At 43.9% G+C, this 21,567-nt stretch overlaps 1 protein-coding gene across 2 annotated transcripts; it reads right to left on the bottom strand.

The window, feature by feature from the left end:
* Positions 1-472: 472 nt before the first annotated feature.
* On the bottom strand, positions 473-19,959 carry sh3tc2 (SH3 domain and tetratricopeptide repeats 2). 2 transcript variants are annotated; one of them, XM_084353696.1, is made up of 22 exons: positions 19,718-19,959; positions 14,375-14,473; positions 12,670-12,801; positions 11,851-11,978; positions 11,578-11,683; positions 11,011-11,154; positions 9,832-10,033; positions 9,585-9,658; positions 8,280-8,475; positions 7,933-8,069; positions 7,663-7,713; positions 7,268-7,572; positions 5,924-6,118; positions 4,909-5,769; positions 4,580-4,800; positions 4,300-4,466; positions 3,470-3,647; positions 3,203-3,353; positions 2,880-3,002; positions 2,576-2,726; positions 2,224-2,420; positions 473-1,561 (listed from the first exon to the last, which is right to left on the bottom strand). In XM_084353696.1, the coding sequence occupies exons 1-22, from the start codon at positions 19,758-19,760 to the stop codon at positions 749-751; spliced, it is 4,674 nt and encodes a 1,557-aa protein (XP_084209822.1). In that variant the 5' UTR covers positions 19,761-19,959; the 3' UTR covers positions 473-748. The 2 variants fall into 2 exon arrangements, with proteins under 2 accessions (XP_084209822.1, XP_084209821.1); XM_084353695.1 differs by lacking the exon at positions 19,718-19,959 and adding an exon at positions 15,952-16,269.
* Positions 19,960-21,567: the final 1,608 nt, after the last annotated feature.

The following is a 21,567-nucleotide window of genomic DNA, read 5'->3' as shown; positions in this document are numbered from 1 at the left end:
TTTGATGGTTCTGTGATCACGGCCCAATATCTTAGCAATTTCAAGAGTGCTTACAATTTTTGACTTTTCAGAGTCAGTGAAATCTCTTTTTTGGCCCATCTTGCCTGAGGAAAAGAAGCTGCCTAATAATTATGCACACCTTGATGTAGGGTGTTGATCTCCTTAGGCCACACCCTCCCTCATTACACAAATACATACCATCTTATGATTTTAAATCCAATAAGCATTCCAGTTTATACAGCTTGGAGTTGGAATATTTGCATAATAATGATGAAATGGTTAAAATACTGACTTGCCTAATAATGTTGCACACAGTGTATTTCAGGGTTTTTCCCCCAATTACATTTTTTTGTACAGTGGCATTAATCCTGTTCTGTTGAGTTCTGATTAGTTTTGTCCAATGTCCTTGTGTTTTGCACCCCAAGGTACTTCACCCATATTTGAATGGACAAAAGCACAAATAAACACTCAGCGAACAAAATAACATTCTTTATGTTTGAGTCATATCTTCCAGAGATACAAAAAATACATTTAGAAAAACATATATCACAAGCACAGTGCACTGTAATAGTCACAGAATATATTATACAAAATGAAAGGCACATGCTTTAAAGTCACTACATCTCTGAAATCATCTTTCCTACAATAAGTGCCGTGTGGCTGGAACGTCGGAGTCAGTTTGCTGGTCAGGAAACATGTGACCAGGCGAAGGAAATGTTGGTGTAGAGTATAAAGTGCCACTGGGAGACTATGTGTAGACCTCATCCAAGTCCATGTGTTCAGCTTTATCAGTGTTCAAGCTAACAGTGTCTGATTGGTCAGCATCAGACTGATCTGCAAGGGTGTCTGTTTCCTTAGAGAGGCTGTTTCCTTCATCCTTCATTTCAGAATCTGTGTTTCGAGCGCCTGTGTGTCTTGTGATCTCACTTGTGTGATTAATGCGAGTGGGCATGCTGCGGGCAGTATCACAGCCTTCCCCCTCTGTTTGATTGTGGTGAGTCTGTAAAGTGTCCGTGGAGCTGCTGGAGTCTGAGATCTGCTCCTTCGCTGTGTCAAAGGACTCAGTAAAGATACTCTCACTGTACGACTGACTGGTGATGATCTCCGTCTCAGCGTCCACAAAAGGGCCGTCCATGTCAGGAAGATTAATGCTGTGATCTTCTTTCCCATTCGTATCTCCAGTATTAGTGTCTCTGCATGCATCCTCTTTGTCTCCATGCATTACAAAAGTTCTTGGAAATGAGCTCTTATTGTCAGGTGCGGAAGTGAGAATACCATTTCTCTTAACCGCACTTTCTGTACGTTCCACATCGGAGTCCTTTTCCGTCTTGTGGCCAGGCCCTGTGTCTCCATCGTCCACGTTTCCTTCCTCTCCAGCCAGAACTCTCTTCAGAGTCTGGGCTCTGTCTCTGTAAACTTGGCACAGCTGAGCGTCGGGCATGTGGTTGCCGTGGATCTCGGCCAGCTTCATGTACACCACGTACAGAGCCTCAGGGTTAGTTTGGTCTTCCAGGGCTGCTGCCAGAGCCAAGTGGAAGTAGCCCACTGCATCAAAAGCATCCTGGAGAGGGTGAACAGAACTGAGGTCAGCACAGGTCTCGTCCGAATTAAACACAGTATCTTCACATTTGAACGCTGGATTTTGATCTCTATCATTTGCTGGACATGAGAAGAAGGCAAAGATAATGTTTCTGTTGCTCTGCCATAATCTGAAGACCTTTTTAAAGGGACAGATTTTCAAAAATATGAAATGTGCCAATACTTTAACTTGCAGCTAGAGGAAATCTACATTGGCCACATTTTGAGGGATTACATTTTCTAAAATGTATGAATTCATCAGCAATCTACCAGAGAATCTACTATTTATAAGTTTGTTTTATATTTTGTGTTAGGGTGATCTGCAAAAACAAAGTAAAGAATACAAAAGTGATCCCTCTCACTCAGTGTCTCTCAACAGAGGACCTGCCCCTTTGACTTTATTTTCTTTATTTGCTGTGTTCCAGATGTTTCTGGACTTCAACATTTAGGCAACAGTGTGCAGGGTGTGAGTGCTGGACATGAAAACATAGCAACAAGGTGTCAGATCAAAAGTACAACAACCAATAAATCTGAGACATTATGCCTTTAAATATGTTAACATATGGTGTGTAGACTGATAGAAACACACCGTATATATTCTGTTTGCTAATGCCATGCTAACACAAATACATTTGTCTCATGTACCTTCAGTTTGTGTAGCGTGAGATTGCCCAGTCTGCAGTACAGCTTGGTGTAGTATCGAACCTCCATGGGGTGCTGCATGACAGGCGGACAGAGCGACAGGGACTTGAGGTAGTAGTTTTCCGCCATCTCATACTGCTGCAGGCTGTAGTAGACTGTAGCCAGCCGGTGGTAGGCTGCCCTCTCATTCACAGGCACACCTGAGGAAAAACAACAATGGTCTTTGCTGACACAGTAGTTTAAAGTCAGCTACAAAACTATGGTCAGCTATGGTCATTAGAGCTGGCTTTACATCTTCATTAAACATTAACTAACAGTCATAAAGCACTCACGCTACTATAGGCGATGCTCGTACCTGTTTTGCTGGCGATCTGAACAGCCAGTGTTGCGTACTGCAGAGCCTCCTCCTGCTCGCCCTGGTTCATTAGCAGCTCCGTCAGTTTACTCAACAAACGGGACTCTGAGTGGATGTCCCTGATGCTCCGTGCAAAAGGCAGACTGCCGTCCTGAAAACACAGATATTCATCATTTCATTGAAAAAAAAAAAATTTAATGGAATCAAAATAAAACTCACCACAGTTCAACATGGAAAATACAACACTGTGACAACAATTTGAGGCTAATGCATTTAAATGTATTTTTATTTCACGTCCTCTCACCCTGTAGAAAGGCAGGGAAGCCATCCGGTTCCTGTGGCCCTTGAAGTAGACGTCTCCTGCCTCCTCGTAGATACTCATGGCAAAGTAAGCATCATTCATTCTCAGGGCTGTCTTCACTGCTGCCTATCAGTCATAATAAATTGTCAGTCAATATTGATGACATATCTAACAGCATACTGAAACACTGGCAGCCCAGTGAGGACATGATCTTTGCTGATTGGGAATAAGGTGTGCTTGCGTACAATAATACTAGTTTTGTGGAGGAGCAAAGGGAAGAACAATGAGGACAAAGAAACTTAAAATGTAACCACTGTCATCCTCACCTGCAGGTACATGTCAGCCAGCTCGTCCTCCTGGATGAGGTAATAGATGCGTCCCACCTGTAGCCAGGTCTCCGACTCCTCCTCCCTCTTGCCCAGATCGATAGAAATCCTCAGGCTCTGCTTCGTGTAGTCCAGAGATTTACGAGATGATCTGCAACACACAATCCATAATTGAGACTGTTTTGGTTCTTAATCAAAAAAAAGAAAGATTTATGGAAAATATTGATGCAGAATAAGGGTGAGGGGGAGGGAGATGCAGAAACTGACTTTTCAGTGTTGAGTGAGAGGTAGAGGCTGCTGAGGATTTCCAGATACTCTCCCTCCAGCCTCTTGTCCTTCAGCTCTCTGGATACGGTCACACAGTGCTCATTGTAGACGATGCTCTGACCATACAGCAGCATGTCAGCATACAGCCGACTCAGCACTTTGGCCACCACCATCTGACCTATGAGAAAATACAGCAAAGAGAGAGACTTTACAACTACTTACAACTTACTTTACTATATAAAAAAGAGCCTGAACTTTACTGTACTGTATGGTGTATGTATATATGTACATCTATGTACAGCATGGCTGATATTATTAGCCAGCTTATCACAGATATATTGGTATCAGTTTGAAGGTAAGAAATTACAGGATGACACTGTTGCCATTACATGATTTTTCCACCAGGGGCGCTGAACATTTGCAAAAATCTGCAAAAATCATCTGTAGAATGACCGGATTTGCACATATCATATCTCTTATGTGTTTATGACAAACACTTGAGGTTAAGCACATATATTCTTCCCATTTCTTAAGTCACAAATATCAATATCAACCTCAGTAACTGACTATTGCTTTTCTCTTATTTAGTCAGGTTTAGTTTAAAAATCTAAACAGAGACAGAAGATTGTGTTGCTTTTCATAACTGATTTTACGTTACGTCACACATTTAAAGGTATAGTTCAACATTTTTGGAAATGCACTTATCCACTTTTGTGCCAAGAGATAGATGAAAAGATTGATGCCGTTTTCACGTTTATCAGCAGCAACCAGCTTAGCTTCAAAAAGTGACCACAAAACAGTTACGTGATGTTGTGTTAACTTGTACTCACTGTGTAGGTTTCTGGCATGTAGCGCAATAAGTAGCCCCATTTCGAAACACGCCCTGCTGTCCTGCCTCCTCCCCCTGTCTTTGTAGCTCCGCCCCAGCCAGAGGTAGGTCTGAACATGCTCCTCGTCCGTGGGGCTTTCCCACAGCTCCAGAAAAAGACGCAGGGATCTGGTGACACAATTAGCACCAGAATAAACAACTGTCAACTCTTTGTAAACTCTACATTTATTTAGTTCAAACTTCCCTGGGGAAATGTTTTCACAATAAGACGGCTATCTAACCTGACCAGGAAGCGTTCTGCCGTCAGAGACGCCCCCACATCCAGCGCCAGGCAGCCCAGGTTGGCCAGTGCCAGGGCCTGGTTCCTCTGGTTTCCACTTTCCCTGGAGATTACCAGGGCGGAATGGAGATGCCAGCCTGCCTCTGGGATGCGATTCTGCCGCCTCAGACACAAAGCCAAGAGGTTGTGGATCACTCCTCGCTGTGTGGGACTGTCTGTGCCCTGAGAAAGGTGTACACGCATGATATTCATATAGAGAAACAGCTTATTTAATTTACTTTACACAAGTTGAAGAGCATTTATCCAGGGGATTTGTAGTGTCTGCTGTACCTGGAGTGATGTGAGCAGTGGCTGTAGGACGCTCTGGGCCCTCTCAGCCTGGCCTGTCAACACCAGCAGCCACCCGTGCAGCACTGAGGCCTCAAAGCCCTCCTCCTCGTTGATGTGGCCTCCTGTCTCCACAGCTTGTTGTGCACAGTGCACTGCCTTGTCCAGAGCGTTATACTGCTGGTAGACAGAGGCCAAGCCCTGGCACAGGTCCCTCTGGGTCTTCATGTCCTCCCCTCGCTCAGCAATAGCCAGGGCCTGCTGAAGGTAAACCACAATCTGTGCAGGGAGCAGGGAGGTTCCTTCCTTCCAGCACGGGTTGAGGCGAACAGAGTTCTTGATAAACAACTCGATCCTCTGGAAAGCATCGTTAAGGGAGTGGTCTTGTCTCGAGTCCAGGCTCAGAGAGGCCAGCGCCAAGTACGGCATGTATTTACGATGATAGAGCCAGCTCAGGAGCCAGTTGAGGTCCACAGGAGCTATAGGAAGCCCATCAGTGGCAGAGAGAGTAACTGAGAGGAACTGGAGTCGCTCAACAAAGGGAAGAGCATCATCGGTCTTCCTGAGATGCAGGAAGAGGCTGGAGCTGAGGTAGCAGACGCGAGCCTCCAGGTGTTTGTCCCCCATCACCACTGATCTCCTCAGGAGCAGCTGCAGCAGTTCGACCTCGTCCGTGGAGGTGAAGGTGTGGCAGGGGAGGCAGAGGAGCAGCGCACTGGCCTTCTCCAGAGTCTGGGGCAGTTTGTCGGTCATACGCTGCTTCAGGTAGACAGCGGTGAGGTTGGTGAAGAGAGCGACGAGGAACGGCGTGTCAGAGAAACTGTCCACGTGAACACTCAGAGCCTCCTCATAGTACACTCGAGCCTGAGGAGAGGAGGAAACAGGAAGTAGAATGAGAAGAACTAAGAACGTATATTGTGGAGTATGGTTACATGCATTAAACAGCCTCTTTCAGGACGAATAAAGCAGATCAACATAAACACAATACACATATTAATGCAAGTAATGAAGCACAAACCTGGGAGAACTTTAGCTTCCGGGCGCAGAGTCTTCCCAGGAGGAAACAAGCCCTTCGATGAGCCCAGTGCATGCCCATCCTCTTGGCACACTCCCTGACGCTCTCCAGGTGCCCTGGTAGCTCATCCTCAGTCTTACCACTGAAGGTCACCCAAAGGAAGGAATACTGCAGGTCGTACAGAGGCAGGAAGTCCTCCTAGAAGAATAACAAACAAAAAAATCAAGAAGAAGAGTTTACAAGACATATGGTAACTAAATATCCCTAATATTTTTACATTTTTTAAAAACGTATTCAAGTTTCAAACCTTAAAAGAGTGGTGAAAGCTGGAAAATATGCAAGCATCTTTTAACCAGCAGGTCTGAACCACTGACGCATATAAAGGTGGACAAGATGAGTGCTCCATGAGAGAAAACAAAACTTCCTGATTGCCCCCTGGTGGCTATCTACAGTATAGGTCAAAATCCAGCCCCCTCTATGTTAGCAGATGGGACATGGGCCAAACTAAAAACTTAAAACATTTTCCAAAAATGTTTTTTTTTGTTGTCATTTTAGGTTGTTCATATCAGACTGATGTTGGTGTTCAAATGTTATTATTTTATTTGACGCTATAAAATTGGGTGAAACATCATGATTGACAGCTGAACCCTGCTTGCAATTGAGAACAGAGGGTGTGGGCAGGAACTCGATACCGCAGCACCACAATCTGATCAATATTGTGCAGAATGTGAAGAAATGACAGTTTTGACATTATTTCAAAGACTATGTATTGTGTTGCAGAGATATCTACTGAACCTCTGAGCTCCCAGTCCAGACGGCTACCTGCACAGCTAACTGAGCTAACTAGCTAACAGCAGCCACAGTTAGTAGTTACTTTGGTGATATGCTGCCGCTATAAGCATGATCTAATTTAAGAGAACTGCATATGGAGCCAGAGCGTGTGACATTTTTTTCATTTTTGAGAAACATACATAAACATACAAAGAAAAAGACTAAATAGTTACAAGACAACAATAGGTGTGTCAAACCTGAAGGTGGTTCTGGGAGAACTGGTGTAAATGTGAATATAAGTACATTAACAATGTATTTAATACTGTCTAATCAATATGCAGTCGACTGGTAAAGAAATGCAGAGGAACTGTTCATTTCCTGTTTTTGCATCTTTGCCATGGAGTTCAGATTATTTTAAAGACCTCAAAACAATATAAAAATGAAAAAGTAGGCCATATGCATAGAATAAAAAGCAAGATAGAAACAACATAACATAAAAGCCGACAAACTGTTGCTTTGCTTCTGTGCTTGGCCTTGTAATAAATAAATCAGAGACTGAAGTGTGACTCTGCTGACCTGGAAGTGTTGGCGGTTGAGCAGGGTCAGTGTGGGGTCACTGTGCTCCGAGTCCTCCCCCTCCCAGCTGTTCTCCTCCAAGAAGAGAGGAGGGTCTTCCTGGAACTCGTCCAGCTCTCTGAACGTGTCATCCAGGGTGAAGGACAGCCGCTCTCCCTCCTGAGGCAGAGGATTGTGGGAGTGGTAGAGGGACAGACGAGGATGGGAGTGGGAGAGAGAGGAGCGAGGAGAGGAGTGGTACGGGGGCGTCCCTCCACTTCTCTCTGACATGACGCTCTGACGGGTGCTCGCGGGGACATTATGATCTTGGAAGAAGACAGAACACAGTCGATGAACACTTTTGACTTTTAAAGAAGTTTTTAAACAGCTGTTTTCCTCAAGTTATAAATCATTACCGTGTTTTGGCCGACTCCTGATGTACGTGAAGTCACTCTCATCCAGTTTATCTGGAAACACACAAGGTAAATCAATTTAAGCATCAATTTTCCAGCTGGGGATAAAGATGGAAAAAAAATTCCCCAGATTGAATCACTAACAGTACCACTATTTAGGAAACAAACACATCAAAACATGACCTAAATTTCTATCATGGCTAAGTGGCACAACAACCCTCCCTGACCGACATAAGTTGCAACGTCTCCTGTTCAGCCCAGTCGTTCCCTTACCTAGCCTGTACACGGAGCTGATGTCAGACGAGAACAGTCTCTCCAGTAGGCCACTGTCGCTTGGCTCAGAGCTGCCCGGGTTAACCTGAGCCAGGCTGGCCCGCTCCTCCTCGGTCAGAAAGACCAATTGTCTGTCTCTGTGCGTGGGAAACAAAGGCAGCATTATCCCATCTGTTGACTCCTCAGCCCATCCACCCTGTCCAGACTGCAGACACACTAAACAGGATTTCATAAAAGTAGCACAGCACTATAAAAAAAGAGTTAACCAATGTGAATCTGATCAAGATAAACAACATCATCAGACCACGCCAGGCATCATACAACTAAAAGAAAGAGTAACTTCTTACAGAGGTTCAGTGTCCAGAGGTTTGACGTGGGCCTTGTGTACGAAACCAGTGTGCCCTGTGGAAGTGTGTTTTCCTATGAACACACCCAGGCCTCGGACCAGTAGACCCTGGATCTCCACAATGTCACCTTGACTCAGCTGAAGCTCATCTGGGCCCACTGGACTGTAGTCAGCCACTGCTACACAGGAACCTGTCACTGAGGGGTTTGATGAGGAGGAGGACAGACAAAAGACATGAGAGTATTGAGATCAATATGCAAGAACATTGTCATGAATATGACGATAGTACAACATCTTCAAATTGTATCTATTTTTGTTTTATATCCTGCCAGGGATATCTAATCCAATATCAAACTCTAAATTTTAAACCGGCCATAACTGCTTAACCATAATGTTTAATCATAATGTATACACCTACAAATAGGGGGCAGCATATCAACAGAGTAACTGCTAACTACTGGTTGATCCAATGTGGCTGTGCATGTCAGTGTGTTCCAGTAAGTAGGAAGTGGATCAGTTAGATATCTTCGACTGACTACACATAAACATGGGATATTCAGACTGGTCACAATGTATTTCCTGACTTTTGTGAGGAGCTTCTTCTTGATCTCACACAACAGAAATCCAGGCAGCATGCAGAGAGATAAAAGCCTCCCTGAGTTTGTCCGACTGAAGTAGTAAGAAACTATCACTGCAACCACCAACTCCTTATGTTTTCACACATCTGGCATCGAGCGACATTAGCATTCATCTGACGTTGCGTTTGTGTCCACTTTATGAAATGAAGTCTAATATTCACTCTCATTTCTGCTGTGATTTTGTCTCCAAAGTCGTTAACTGTGTGTCTGCTGTTTGGTGCTGAGCAAACAGTGTAAAGTGGGTCTGACTGAAAACAGCTGCCTGCTGTGTCTGAAAATGACACTATTAGCGGTGAGAGTGAACCAATAGTAAAGTAAAGCTGGGCCGCGCAGCTGAACAACCTGAAACTCTCTATAAATCTCTGTAAAGCCTATGAAAGCAGCAGCAAAAATTGGTAAAAATTCTCTGTAGGATCATCATTATGAGCAACTTCTTCCTCTTCTATGTATAATAATGAATAATATTATAATAATACCCTGATTATACACATTTTGAGGAGATTATAGAATATTCTGATTCTGACAGGTTAACTATTCAGCCAGTTCATCTCAGCTTCCCACAGTCAGATCAGTGGAAAGTATCTGTGCCTGACTTCATTAGTCTATATGTGAGTGTACGACACTACAGGATGTTGTATGTGTGAATGTTATAGGCAGAGTGGCTTTACCGATCGAGTGTTCGAATGCTTCCTTTTCTGGTGGCGAGCATCCAGCGTTGCCCGGGTACTTCCTCAGGAACCACCTGACCAAACAGGAAGTAAAGTTTAACCAGCTCACGTGCACAAATGTCCACCACCACTCTGTTCATTCAGCAAATGTTTTGACAAGCGGGTGTGTTATTCATACTTTTGCCTACAGCGTAAACTAAGCATTTTGTAACATTTTGTCTCATTTGAGGAGAACACAGTGACTCACTGATAGAAGGGGTAAGGCAGCGGTTGCATGGCGTTGACCGGCACCTGGCCGTGGTTTCCTGTGGACAGCATGGTGCCCTCCCACGTGTCGTCCTGCCCCGTGTCCCTCACCATCAGCAGGTCATTCTTCTTGAACGACAGCTGTTCTTCGTCGTCCTCGTCCTCCTCACCTCTCGTGAACAGCGCCTTCGCAAAGAAGGACCCTGCAGAGAGATCGGCTCATTAGCGAACAGGAAAAAAGGTGTGGAAAAAAGCACGTGTGAATACAGACACACAGAGTGTTTCCAGTCAGCACTTTTGTTGATAAAAGTCACCACACTTAAGTTAAAGATCAGCAAAAGTGATTCAGCAAGTGCGCCCTCATTCAGTCATGCCAAATGATGGATGTTTTATATCCAGCCCTATTAAGTTAATGTAATTCTCATTTGCCAGCACTGCAGTCCTACTATATGTTTCCGTGAAGCTTTTTGCCCCAGGAGAAAGTCTGTGTGTACCAGCCAGAGGAAATCAATACACATTCTGGATAGAGGCAGTGTAATACTTTTGCTTTTGCAGAACAATAACTGTGTAGAGAATTCAAGTAAATTGCTACAATGTCCAGTTTTAACTTGATTCACTTGAACAACACAAAAAGGGGCAGTGTATGTGGCCATAAATAGAAATTAGATCATCCCTCTGACTTAAAATCAGAAGTCCATTATGCTTCAGACATTGGCTGTGCACAGTGGCGCACAGAAACTCTTCTAATGATAATAAAGCATCCATTGTTATATTAAATATTTGACCAAGGTCATGTGTGGAAGTGTATTACTTAAGCTTTCACAGTGTTAATTGGGGTCAGTGAAAATGGATTAAAATGGCAGCTGCTGTCAGTTACTTTATAATTGCAGTGACATGATTCAAGACCCTTTTGACAATAAATACCTCACAGGGAAGAATACCTCACATTTAACTCTAACAAAGTAAGAATTTAGTAGTCAGTATAGTGGTATAGTATAGTATATTGGTAATAATTTGAAAGAAGACCTTTTTTCACTTTCTCAACCTCAGTGTTAATAATCAAACTGTTTATAAAAGGTTAACTTCCACTTCCAAGCTTCCATAAAATCAGAATTAGAAACACTATTGACCCCTATTGGGGGGAAGTTGTGTAATAACAGTAGATAACAGGTTAACTGACCCTCCTGTAGAACAAGTCCAAGGTAGAGGGTGGCCAGATGTTCCTCGTCCACGGTCACATTGATCTGCAGGTCACTGAGCAGCTCTGGGTCCAGCCAGAAGGACTGATCACACAGGAAGTTCTCCAAGCAGCGAGCCACGTAACCTGGGACAGAACACATGCAACTCATGTATAAATACTACTTATCACTGCATCCACAACAAGAAGGCAAAGGGGTTACTGACGAGGGGTTTCAGGCGCAGTGTTTTCTTTGTGAGAGAGGAGCTTCTGTTGGTACTGACTTTGACTTTTTTAGCTTACAAGGTCTTTTACATGCACAAGAACCTGAAACACTGAATGAAACGAAAAAAATAAAAAACATAATAGGTCTCCTTTTAGACTTACTAGTCAGCTTCCTTGTTTGGCATGTGTGGATGTGTGAGTCAGATTCTGGTTGAAATATTGCTAAATCCGGATTGGCGCTAAACGTTCACCACCCATTTCCAAGTCACTTTAGACCAGTCAGAAGAAATGCAGAAATGGTTGTTTTCGGGGCCTTTAAGATACAAAACGGTCATAGTTTGTTACCTAATGCTAGATAAGTTGAAAACTTCCAGATTTCCTCCACAGTCTTGAATGTGAGCACAAAGCTATCCTTCTCAGCGTGGACAGACACCAGACGTGCAGACAAGTCCTGCAGAAACAAAGTCTCATGTCTCAGTTCATAATTTTCCGAAAAGTGCCCAATATATACATCATAATATATCATGGTGCATTATATGGACTCTTCGTTATGTTATCAGAGGGGTTGATCAGTGCAGTAATGCCTGTGTAATATCTGCACTGTCAGGTCTGACTCACTTTAAAGAGCTGGATGACATCCTGACTGTTGCTCTCCACCACTCTGAGCCGGGTACGCAGCGCCTCCTGTAGGGCCCGGTCAGGATCCACATTGGAGCGCCTCTGCCCAGTGAACAACAGCACAATTTCTAGGCAGACAAAAAAAAACAAGAAGAATGCTGTGATTATTCACTCTTGGATTCGATTGTCTCTTCTAGTGGAACAATATGGACTCCAAACAAATCCGATACAAATGAGCTTAGAAGAAAAATTAGTTTAGAGAACGAGAGGGAGGATTTATCACCCATTGTCCGCCAGAATTAACCAGTAAAGGAACACACAAATGATGTATTTATAATCCTTTTGCTAATTCATCACACTTGCACTAATTAGTTGTTGTATATTTCTGGCTGTAGTCCGTGAGTAAAAGGGAATACACATTGAAACAGAAGCAGAAAGGAAATGTCTGGTCTCTACAAGCAAGACAGACAAAACTTTCAAGAGTTCATTAAGGATTTTCTACGGGAGCTCATATTTCAGTGAGAGCACAATGTTTGTCCCCGGAGGAATAACAAAGCTATTAGGGCCTCTTATTGGACTCTCAGTGTGGCCATTTAAATCCATTTGAGAGGAAGAACCTGGGGGAATGTGATGGATGGAGCTAAACTGCTGACTGAGTAAAACATTAGTAGACATGGGAAATGTGCCTCATCAGTATGCATAAATATAATGCATGGGAAATGCTTCTGCATGTAAAAGATAACACGTTTAGACTGGCTAATGTGAAAGCTTTTTCAGTAGAAACATACTCTGGATTATGGTGATGCATTTTTAATGTACCTGAGGAGAACTTGTCTCCTAGTGACACAGTACTTCCTCTGAGGAAGGCCTCCTTCTTCTTCCAGTAGTTGTCAGGCTCCACCCCTACTTCACCTGACTCCACCACCGGCCCGCCCTCCTCCTCACCTGCACCTAAAAGAAGGAACAAAGTCGGGAAATAAGAAAGAGCTGCTGGATCAAGTTTCGTTTCTCATCTCTTCTGATTAGATGGCGACAGGAGAGCATACGTGACTTTTACAGTAGAAATCTCAATCCAGTGTTGATTACGCCAGTGTTTCCTAAACAGCAACAGTGTGATAAAGACACGTGTGTGTGGAGACAGCTTAATCAGAAAGGGTCATCAGAAGGACTCGTCTGATAAGCAGCAATTACAGACTGAGGTGGAGATTTAACTGGGAGTGTTACCAGCTGACACAAGATGACGATCACAGATATGCCCTTAAAGAAAACACATCTGTGGTCAGTATGAAGTCATGTGGTTCAAAGTTGAACATGTGAATTCGAGCAGTGGTTCGCAACCTTTTTCTGTCTGTTGTTCCCAAACAACCATTTTCATATGAACTCAAATATTCCTCTATCAGTAACTGTACGTGACATTAATTCCAAATGAGTAAATTTTATTTAATTAAAAAAATGGATTGGACGCTTTTAATGATGCAATAGTTATTTTATAGGCAAAGCAAGGCAAGTTTTTTTTTAATTGTAGGCCTACAGCCAATTTCATACACAAAGGCAATCAAACTACTTTCCATTATTCATTTAAAACATTTAAAAAAGAAAAGAACAAAAGAATAATAATATGTGAATGTGAAGGAAAAGCGTGAAAGCAACTTTAAAGGAAACCGAACAGAGACTTAAATACAGGACAGGAGAGCACGGTGGTTCATGATGAGTATTTAACCTGGATTTAAAGGTGGCCAATATTTTCACAAGCCTAATGTCCTTTGGGAGTTGTACCAGCTTTGTGGTGAGCGGTAACTAAATGCTGCTTCAACATGTTTAATTTGGACTCTGGGGACAGTTCACACGCACCTGATGGCCTGAGAGGCTGAAAATGGTTCAGTGGTAAAAGACTGTCAGAGATATAATTTGAGACATTTCAAAATGCTAAAACGCAGATAACAGAAAGAGGAGAAAGAGTCAGCCAATGGAAGGCTCAATACCAACAGTCTACATCCGGTGAGTCAAACTAGCAAAAAAAATAGCCTTTTTATTCTTTTGTCCATTAGCTTTTCAGCTGTTTCAACCAATTGTCCACTACTTGTAGCTCTCTTTTTTAACCACTAATCCATAAAATTTCAGCTAACTTTTTAGACTTCCCTGCATGCTTGCTAGCTAGATTTCACATCACATGTTACAGCTTAGTCAATAGTCCACAATCTTTCCATGGATCCCCTGGCAGTTGGAAAAAAATAGCCCCTGGTTGGCAATCATTGGCTTAGAGTAGTTAGTAATCTAACTTTATGTCAGCACATGAACAGGATCCTAATAAACCTATAAATATCAGCCAGATGGATGCGTAATAGCTGGCTATTGCAGTTGTGGTGATGGGCTTCCCCTGTTTTGTTCCATTGTGCAGAGAGGATGTCCCAAACACTTCCTCAGTTTTGTGACCGCACAGACAGCAGCACAGCTCAAACTTACAGAGGACTTTAAAATAACATGACTTCAGAGACATAAAGGTGTTGAGCGCACAGTAGTCTACCTTGAGTCATGATGTCATGTCCAGAGAAGTGTTCATTTGCTCCGCCAAGCGTATATGGTGGTTCCCTCCAAAGAGCATCCAACTCAGCAGGAGAGATGTCTGTAAATAGGGAAACAAATCAGTTCATGGACCTGAATGTAAAGAAAATAAATAATTAAGTCTTCCTTTATGCTCTGCTTGAATCAGTTACAGTAATCATCAACTTCTTCAAAGGTTTTTATACAGTTCAAACTGCATACCAGGAATAATTTGTCATTTTGAGCAACACGCAAATTTCACATTCTTGCCAAGACTTAGATGAGTAGATTGATACCTCGCTACAAATTGTCTGGTGAATATGTAGCTAGAGCCAGCAGCCAGTTAGCTTCGCTTAGTATAGAGGCTTCAATCAGTGGGAAATGGCTAGCCCATGTGGCAGACTCTGTGTGTGTGAGGGGCAGGGGCAAAAATGTATTTTTCTTTTGTTGAACATGGGGATCAGGAGAGAGCAATTTCCCCGACTGCCAGTCCCTGGCTCTGTCCGAAAAGAAAAAAATAAGACTACCAGCACGGCTACAGCGCACAGATGAGTGTGTTTTACTTTGAAAACCGAAGTGTAACAGCATTTTGCCATTTTACAGGATTATATAGGCCTACAAGACTATTTCTTGGCCAGGAGCAGTTTCCAGGCAATCAGCGGAGTTTCTGCTCCTGACTAAGAAAAGGTTCAGCCAATAAGCCTCTGTTTAAAGGTGATTGTAATTCTTGTACTTAGGTTTGTGTGGATTAAGAACCAAAGGTATAACATGTCAATTATTGAGTTGTAGACATGCTTTTAGCTTTTAGCTGTGGCCAGTGGTTTCAATCTTCTCATCTCGGCTCGAAAGCAAAATGAGCATGTCTGCCAAAATGTTGACAATAGGCTTCTAGGTCGGGGAGCGGGAAGGTAACGTCACTGGGGGAGACGGGTGAAGCAGTTCAAATGTCAAGTTCAAGCCATTGGTTAGTGTGAGGAGTTATCAGGGTTGGGGAGGATATAGTGATCACACACAGGCAGGGACACTCAGCTGCTCTGACATCACGTTAAACCTCCAGGCTCACACAGCTGTCCTGCCCCTGACTCCTCCACTTATATGTCAGCGCGGTCACATGTTTACAGACATACACTCACACACCATTTAAAATGAAAAAGGATGATAGTGTAGTAACAAAAAAAGTAATAATTCTCACAAAAGTGTCACTTTTCTTCCATGCTTTGTCAGTGCAAAAACACAACAGAACAGTATTATCTTGATGCATTCACAACAACACAATAGGGCGGACAACTTGGCAACACAATGCAACATGACATTAGGGCCAAAGAGGACAGAAGCCTATTCTTCTCCATCCTACAGCACAGAGCACAGTTAGCACCAACAGGACTGCTCGAGACAAGCACAGTCATGCTGCTACAGAAGCACACCATGCCCTGGTTACCTTCTTGGCTAAGTGTGTTACCCATGTTGTGTCTACACCTATAAGCTCCTGTCTATCTGAACGTAGCGGTCCGTCTCATGACGGCACAGTGGAAGCGTAGCAGAGTGCGGGCTGGGACAGACCTGTGAAGGAGGAGAGGCACACTTTGATGAACGGTCCACAGCAGGAGGAGTTGAGCAGCGGTCTGCAGCAACAAGACGCCATCTGGCCCAAGAGCCGGCAGCTCCCACAGATCAATGCCATCCCATCAGTTTCCCCCTCAGCCTTTTGAACAACAACTCACTCTCTTCCTCTCTGTTGGACAAGCCCCGTTTCCCTTCCTATTTCTGTATTCCCTTTCCTGCCCCCTTCACTCTGTCTTTCCAGCAGTCAGTGTTCACTGGATGTGTCCCCTCCTCTGTCCCTCTGCAAGCCTTATCTCTTCTTCTTCTTCTTCTGTATCTGTCTGGCTTCTCTTTGTAATCCCTCTGTCTCTTGCTGTCTCCATCTCCCTCCTCCCACCAGCCTCTCTCTCTCTCTGTCTCTCTCCCTCTCTCTCTCCACTAGCTGGCCAGTCAGTCAGTGAATGCACAAAGCACTCTCTGCGATTGGTATGAGTGTGTGGGGGGTGAGAGTTTCCCTGTGCCTTCCCTACGGTATGTGTGTGAGTGTGTGCGTGTGTGAGTCCAGGTCGGTGAAAATATGCACAGAATGTGTGTCACAAAGACAATATGTGTGTCTTTTGTGTGTGTTGCTGGGAGAGGGTATTGCTGAGGCGCTGTAAGGCAATGCCACACAGGGACGGGCTGCAAGGTCAGAGCGAGGGGGGCGAGAGTGGCCCAGTGGCAGAGATCACAGATCACTCTATCCACATCGCACAGTTCAACACAGCTCTGCCCTCTGCCAGGATGGGTAACGGACAGATGATATGACAACATCACCCTACACTGCCAGGTCACCATGAGGAAGAGAAAGGAGATCGAAGTAGGAGATTGGATGGCGAGAGAGTCCATGAAAGTTTTTTGACTGTGCAAGGCTTCATCATGACATTATAGAGGGATGTGTTTACTACAACTGTGCTGTCATGGGAAGGTCAGAATCATTGACCTCCTGTGACCTTTTACCTCCAGAAAGAAGTTGAAGCAGCAACGGCTCTCTACCTACTTCTTCTTTTGAGTTCACACGCGTAGTAGACAGGGCCCTATAGTTTGTTAGAGAATTGGAATAATTGGTCAGTAATGCCTCGGCACAATGTGTTCATTCAAGCGGTGCCTCAATGATGCTGGATTTTAAAGCTATGTTGGGTGTGGTGCTTCTGATCCGGTTGTGCCATAATTATAGATTACTGACAATGCTCACTTATCTAATAAAACCTGTAGAATGAACACAAGATGATGACTTCTACATCATTTAAAACATTCGTACAGTGTTGTGCTGAGAGCACCGTGAACTCACTGATGAGTAGCTACAAGTATGTTACTATATAAAAGGGTAAAGAAGAAGATTAAAGTGGAAACAGACAACCCCCCCTAGAGTTTCCAAGTGGTATTATTGTTGGTGCTGCTGTTGCAAAGACGACTGGATAGCTTTCCTTTTTCCTCAGAGTAACAACAACCAACAATACCAGAGAAAAGTTTGAGTTTATCCAGTTAGTTAGTCCTTACTGGAAACATGAAAGCAGATAGAAATGGTGCCAGGCTGCCAGCCTGGCTGAATCACCAGTCAGCTTCATGCCCAGTGGCCGGCAAAACAGCATCCTGAAAGTTAAAGGTAACCAATCTAAAGCCGATGGTGTCATGATTGTATCGTCATTACATTGTGCAATCAACATTAACTTCAGAATGATAAATTAAACCCAAATAATCGGTCTATTTAAGATGGATTAAATCATAAAATATAAATACAAAAGGTTACTAAATAATTCAGACTGTACTGTAACCAGAGTTGGGCAATAATGTATTACTCAGTAACTTGTTACTGTAATATTATTACTTTTCCCATTAACGAGTCATGTAAGGGATTATAATTTCCAAATCAGTAACTATATTAGAGTTACTGTACTAATGCCGCATTAGTGTGTTGCCAGAATGTGATGTTTTTTGTCCTAGGTAGGCTTTCTTCCAATGACGTGTATGCGTGACAGGTCAGGGCAGGTCACGCCGTCTGATGGCTACAAAGCTGAACGACATGTGAACCACAGATTTCAGGATGAGGGAGAGAGGTACACTTTCAACAGCTGGGAGTATTGTCATTATTTTGAGTTTGTCTCAGTCAAAGATGCAAAGAACATTGTTGTTAGTTGCAAAATTTTGAGCGAGCAGCAAAACACTCTCAAAACTGGATTTCAGAAAAGGGACAGGGTTGAGGAGATGTTGAGTGAACAAGATCTGCAGAAGCTCATCGCTGGGTTTATCGTGGAAGAGATGTTACCTATTTAAAAGTAATATAGTCATATAATGCGTAACATAAATAATTACTTTTGATACCAGGTAGAAGAGGGCAAATCAACTGATCTGATGAAGAAAACAATGAAGTGCTGCATTACAGATGGAGAGATGCTCCCAGTATGATGCACTATGTGACTTTTGTTAGCTGCCTCTGCATGTGATCACTTATCACAGAAAACAAACTCTCAAAGTTTCTTCCCCCTTTTTTGCCCCGGTCGCTCCCCTGCCTGAACATGCCGGAGACAAAGAGGCTGATATCCGTGTCTGAGACGGGTCTCTGCATCTTGTTTATGTGGCGGCCGAGCGGTCATGATTGAATCTGAGCATGTGCATCTTGTGAAGCAGAGGGCTGTAAACAGGCTGAATGTAGGCGTGTCGGGGCATATCCTGACACTCTTTAGCCTCCCCTGCTTGTTTTCCCCATAGTGCAACAGATTCTGCCTAATCTAATAAACACAGGCTGTTCAAGGCTGATATGTGTGGTCACATGCTCTGCCTTTGTTTGCACTGAAAGCTGCACAAGGGGCAGCGGTTGTCTCCATTGACATCCACTTTAAAACACACAGATTGTCAATAAAATCAGTGTAATGAGGTTTGCTTGTATTCAATAAATCAGAGCACCTGTGAGAGTCCCACGCCTTCTTCCTCTGAATGACACACACTCTGGACAACATTACTCAAGTCTCACATAAACAACACATCTGATTAGAGACAAGTTAAGCCACAAACACAGCACGCATCGCCTGTAATGACAGAGTCCAATGACCACATACCATAAACGACCTCCACACAGCCTGAAACCTCAGCAAAAGCCTTGACTGCGATTGTGACACTCGGCAGTCCATGACAATAGCATTCAACCTAATAAGAAACATATGGTGTCAGCAGTGTTCGAAGGCATGACAAGCAGGGGTTGTTTGTGACTGTGTGTGTGTGTGTGTGTGTGTGTGTGTGTGTGCTGTCTGGGTTTGTAGATTTTTGGAAAATGCGGTACAGAAGTTAGTGGATAGTAACGTGAGACAGGGGTTCTGGTCTCTAAGTTTAGACTAACCCCCTGTTAGCTCACTCACATGCCTGTGTGTCTACGGCAGAGTACCCTGCAGGGACATTCCCACACTGTGGCACTGAAACATTTAGAAAGTATGAATGACAGAATTTGTGGATATATCAGTCTCAATTAAGACTAAAGATTGTCATGTATAAGTCGGTTTTTCTGCTTTTCATGAGACTTTGGAGGCATTCTCAAGTTAATAGTGAATAGAATAAGGGAACTGCAATCACTACATGACAGTTAGAGTCCATTTCAAGCCTTACTCTCCTTCCTACACACTGTGGAGTAACAGCAACTTTATGGTTATGTGCTCAAGTACAAAGTACGGCAGTGTTAAACCTGCCAAACACGAGAAATGTACAGTAATGTAGCAGTTAGCGGCACTGAAAGCAGAAAGAAAACAGCTCTTACCTCTGTGTTGCTGCCAGCTCTCCCCTCTCAATTCATTCCTCATGTGCGTGGCAGAGTGTGTGTATCTATGTACCTATGTGTGTGTGTGCGCGCATGTGGTTTCACCATTTAGCTGGTGAGCTGCATCTCATGACAGCTGCCGACATTCTCCGCCGTCAGCCCACAAAAGCACAGGAGAGGAAAAAGAGTAAAAGAAAGTATGAATGTGCAAAGTCAGTGAGAGTGTGTGTGAGGCTGTCCCAGACGGCATGTCACTGACTGACTGAGGAAGTTTCTTTTGCTGTTAACTCCTCCTTCTCCTCCACACTTCTCTCTCTCTCTCTCTCTTCCTCACACACACACACACACACTCGTCCTCCCTCCGTCAAAACTTAGAAACACATGAGCCATTTAGTACAATAAGCGCGGCCTAGTTCCTCATTCTGCAACACCAGTCGCACCAGTTTGGTTTGACGTACCTGCAAGGTGACAGAGGATAAAGAGCACAAACAATCAGCTGGCCTGTGTTGTTGGGTCCATACCTGATATATCACTCATGTTCATTCCACAGGTGCAGAGCCGTCACAGTCCTGCCAAACAGTTCACACAGCATTCCTCCGAGTGCACTGTAACGCCTGGAAATGTGAAGCACCCTCACAATGCAAAGTGACCTCTCCTGATCATTCACACTTTTCCACTTTCTGGGTCACATCTCTATCCGTGTGAGGGGGGAGATAACGATCCCCTGTGTTGCTGCCGTTGCTTTGGTTTCTTTGGGAGTTTTTTTTTTGCCTGCTTAGTTAAATATAAACTCTGGAACTGATTGTGTATCCCCAGCCCCCAGTGCTCCATGACAAAGTCACCCTGAACGCAGAATATCAGCCCTGCCCCGCACATGTGATCATGCAATTCGCTATGCAAGGCTGCAGGACACAGACCATTTATTCTGCTCTGTTTTCAAAAGTGTGTGTGTGAGGCAGAGAAATAGAGGGAATGTGGGTCTTAACTGAATAGAAATAGGCAGGAATGGGTGGAGATAGCAGCGTAGCGTTACAGGGTGGATGGTGTGTGTACTTTCCCCTGGCCGTGTGGTTGGACAAAGGGCAAGGATTGTGAGGGTTAGTGAAGAATGCAGCATATTGCTGATCAGTGAGACTGATAGTGGGCACATGGCCTGAGTGTGACTGACAAACAAAAGACACATCACGTCCAACAGAAAAACATTGAATGAATGATTAGGCCAAAAACTGTGATAGATCAGGACAGCATATTGTGTCTGTCATGTGCTCAGCAGCTCATAAAAAGCAGAATTTAAAGGAAACTGTTCCGTCAACAGTAACAACACATATGAGGGGATGTTTGCCTGCACTGTCGATCAGAGGGCACTGGCGCCTTTGCAGACAGTGACAACAGTGTGTTGACCTGACGGCCTGCTGCCCCGCTGCCTTCAGAGCACAGGAAGGCCAGCTTCCTGTTTTTCTGCCCCATCGGTTTAGAGGACAAAAAACACAACGCAGGATTGACACAGGAGCACAATCAGCAGCCGGCGCACGTCAGGCCCACAGGGCACCCACCTGCATAGTGTGGCACCCATACACACCCTGATGAGGGTGATTCATTTAAAGGGTAACTCAAATATTTTACACATTACAGTGTGTTAACAGGTCTTTGGGAGTACTTCTGCATATGTGAAAAAAGTAGCATACAGCCTCCAGAGGAAGCTGCATGTAATCTGATTACTCACCTCCAGTGATGTCACTCAGTGGCTCAGTTGCATTGTGGGTAATGTAGGAGCTAGGTTTTGAAAAGAAAGAAGAATGTGTGGAAGGTGATAACTCTGGCTCTGCTGTATCTGTTGTGATCATTTGTTT

This window comes from Pagrus pagrus (genome assembly GCF_965226575.1).
Source record: "Pagrus pagrus genome assembly, chromosome: 5".
Taxonomy (NCBI): Eukaryota; Metazoa; Chordata; class Actinopteri; order Spariformes; family Sparidae; genus Pagrus; species Pagrus pagrus.
Note: the sequence above shows the minus strand (reverse complement) of the source record. Positions and strands in the feature narration are given on the sequence as shown.

Bases quoted from the DNA above. Each gene is read 5' to 3' on its own strand.
- sh3tc2 (XM_084353695.1), bottom strand. From the start codon at position 16,072: ATGGCATTGATCTGTGGGAGCTGCCGGCTCTTGGGCCAGATGGCGTCT. The intron at 14,474-15,951 runs GTCTGTCCCAGC...CCCTATTTACAG, and splicing joins GTGCCTCTCCTCCTTCACAG to ACATCTCTCCTGCTGAGTTG. The intron at 3,648-4,299 runs GTGAGTACAAGT...ATTTTCTCATAG, and splicing joins ACATGCCAGAAACCTACACA to GTCAGATGGTGGTGGCCAAA.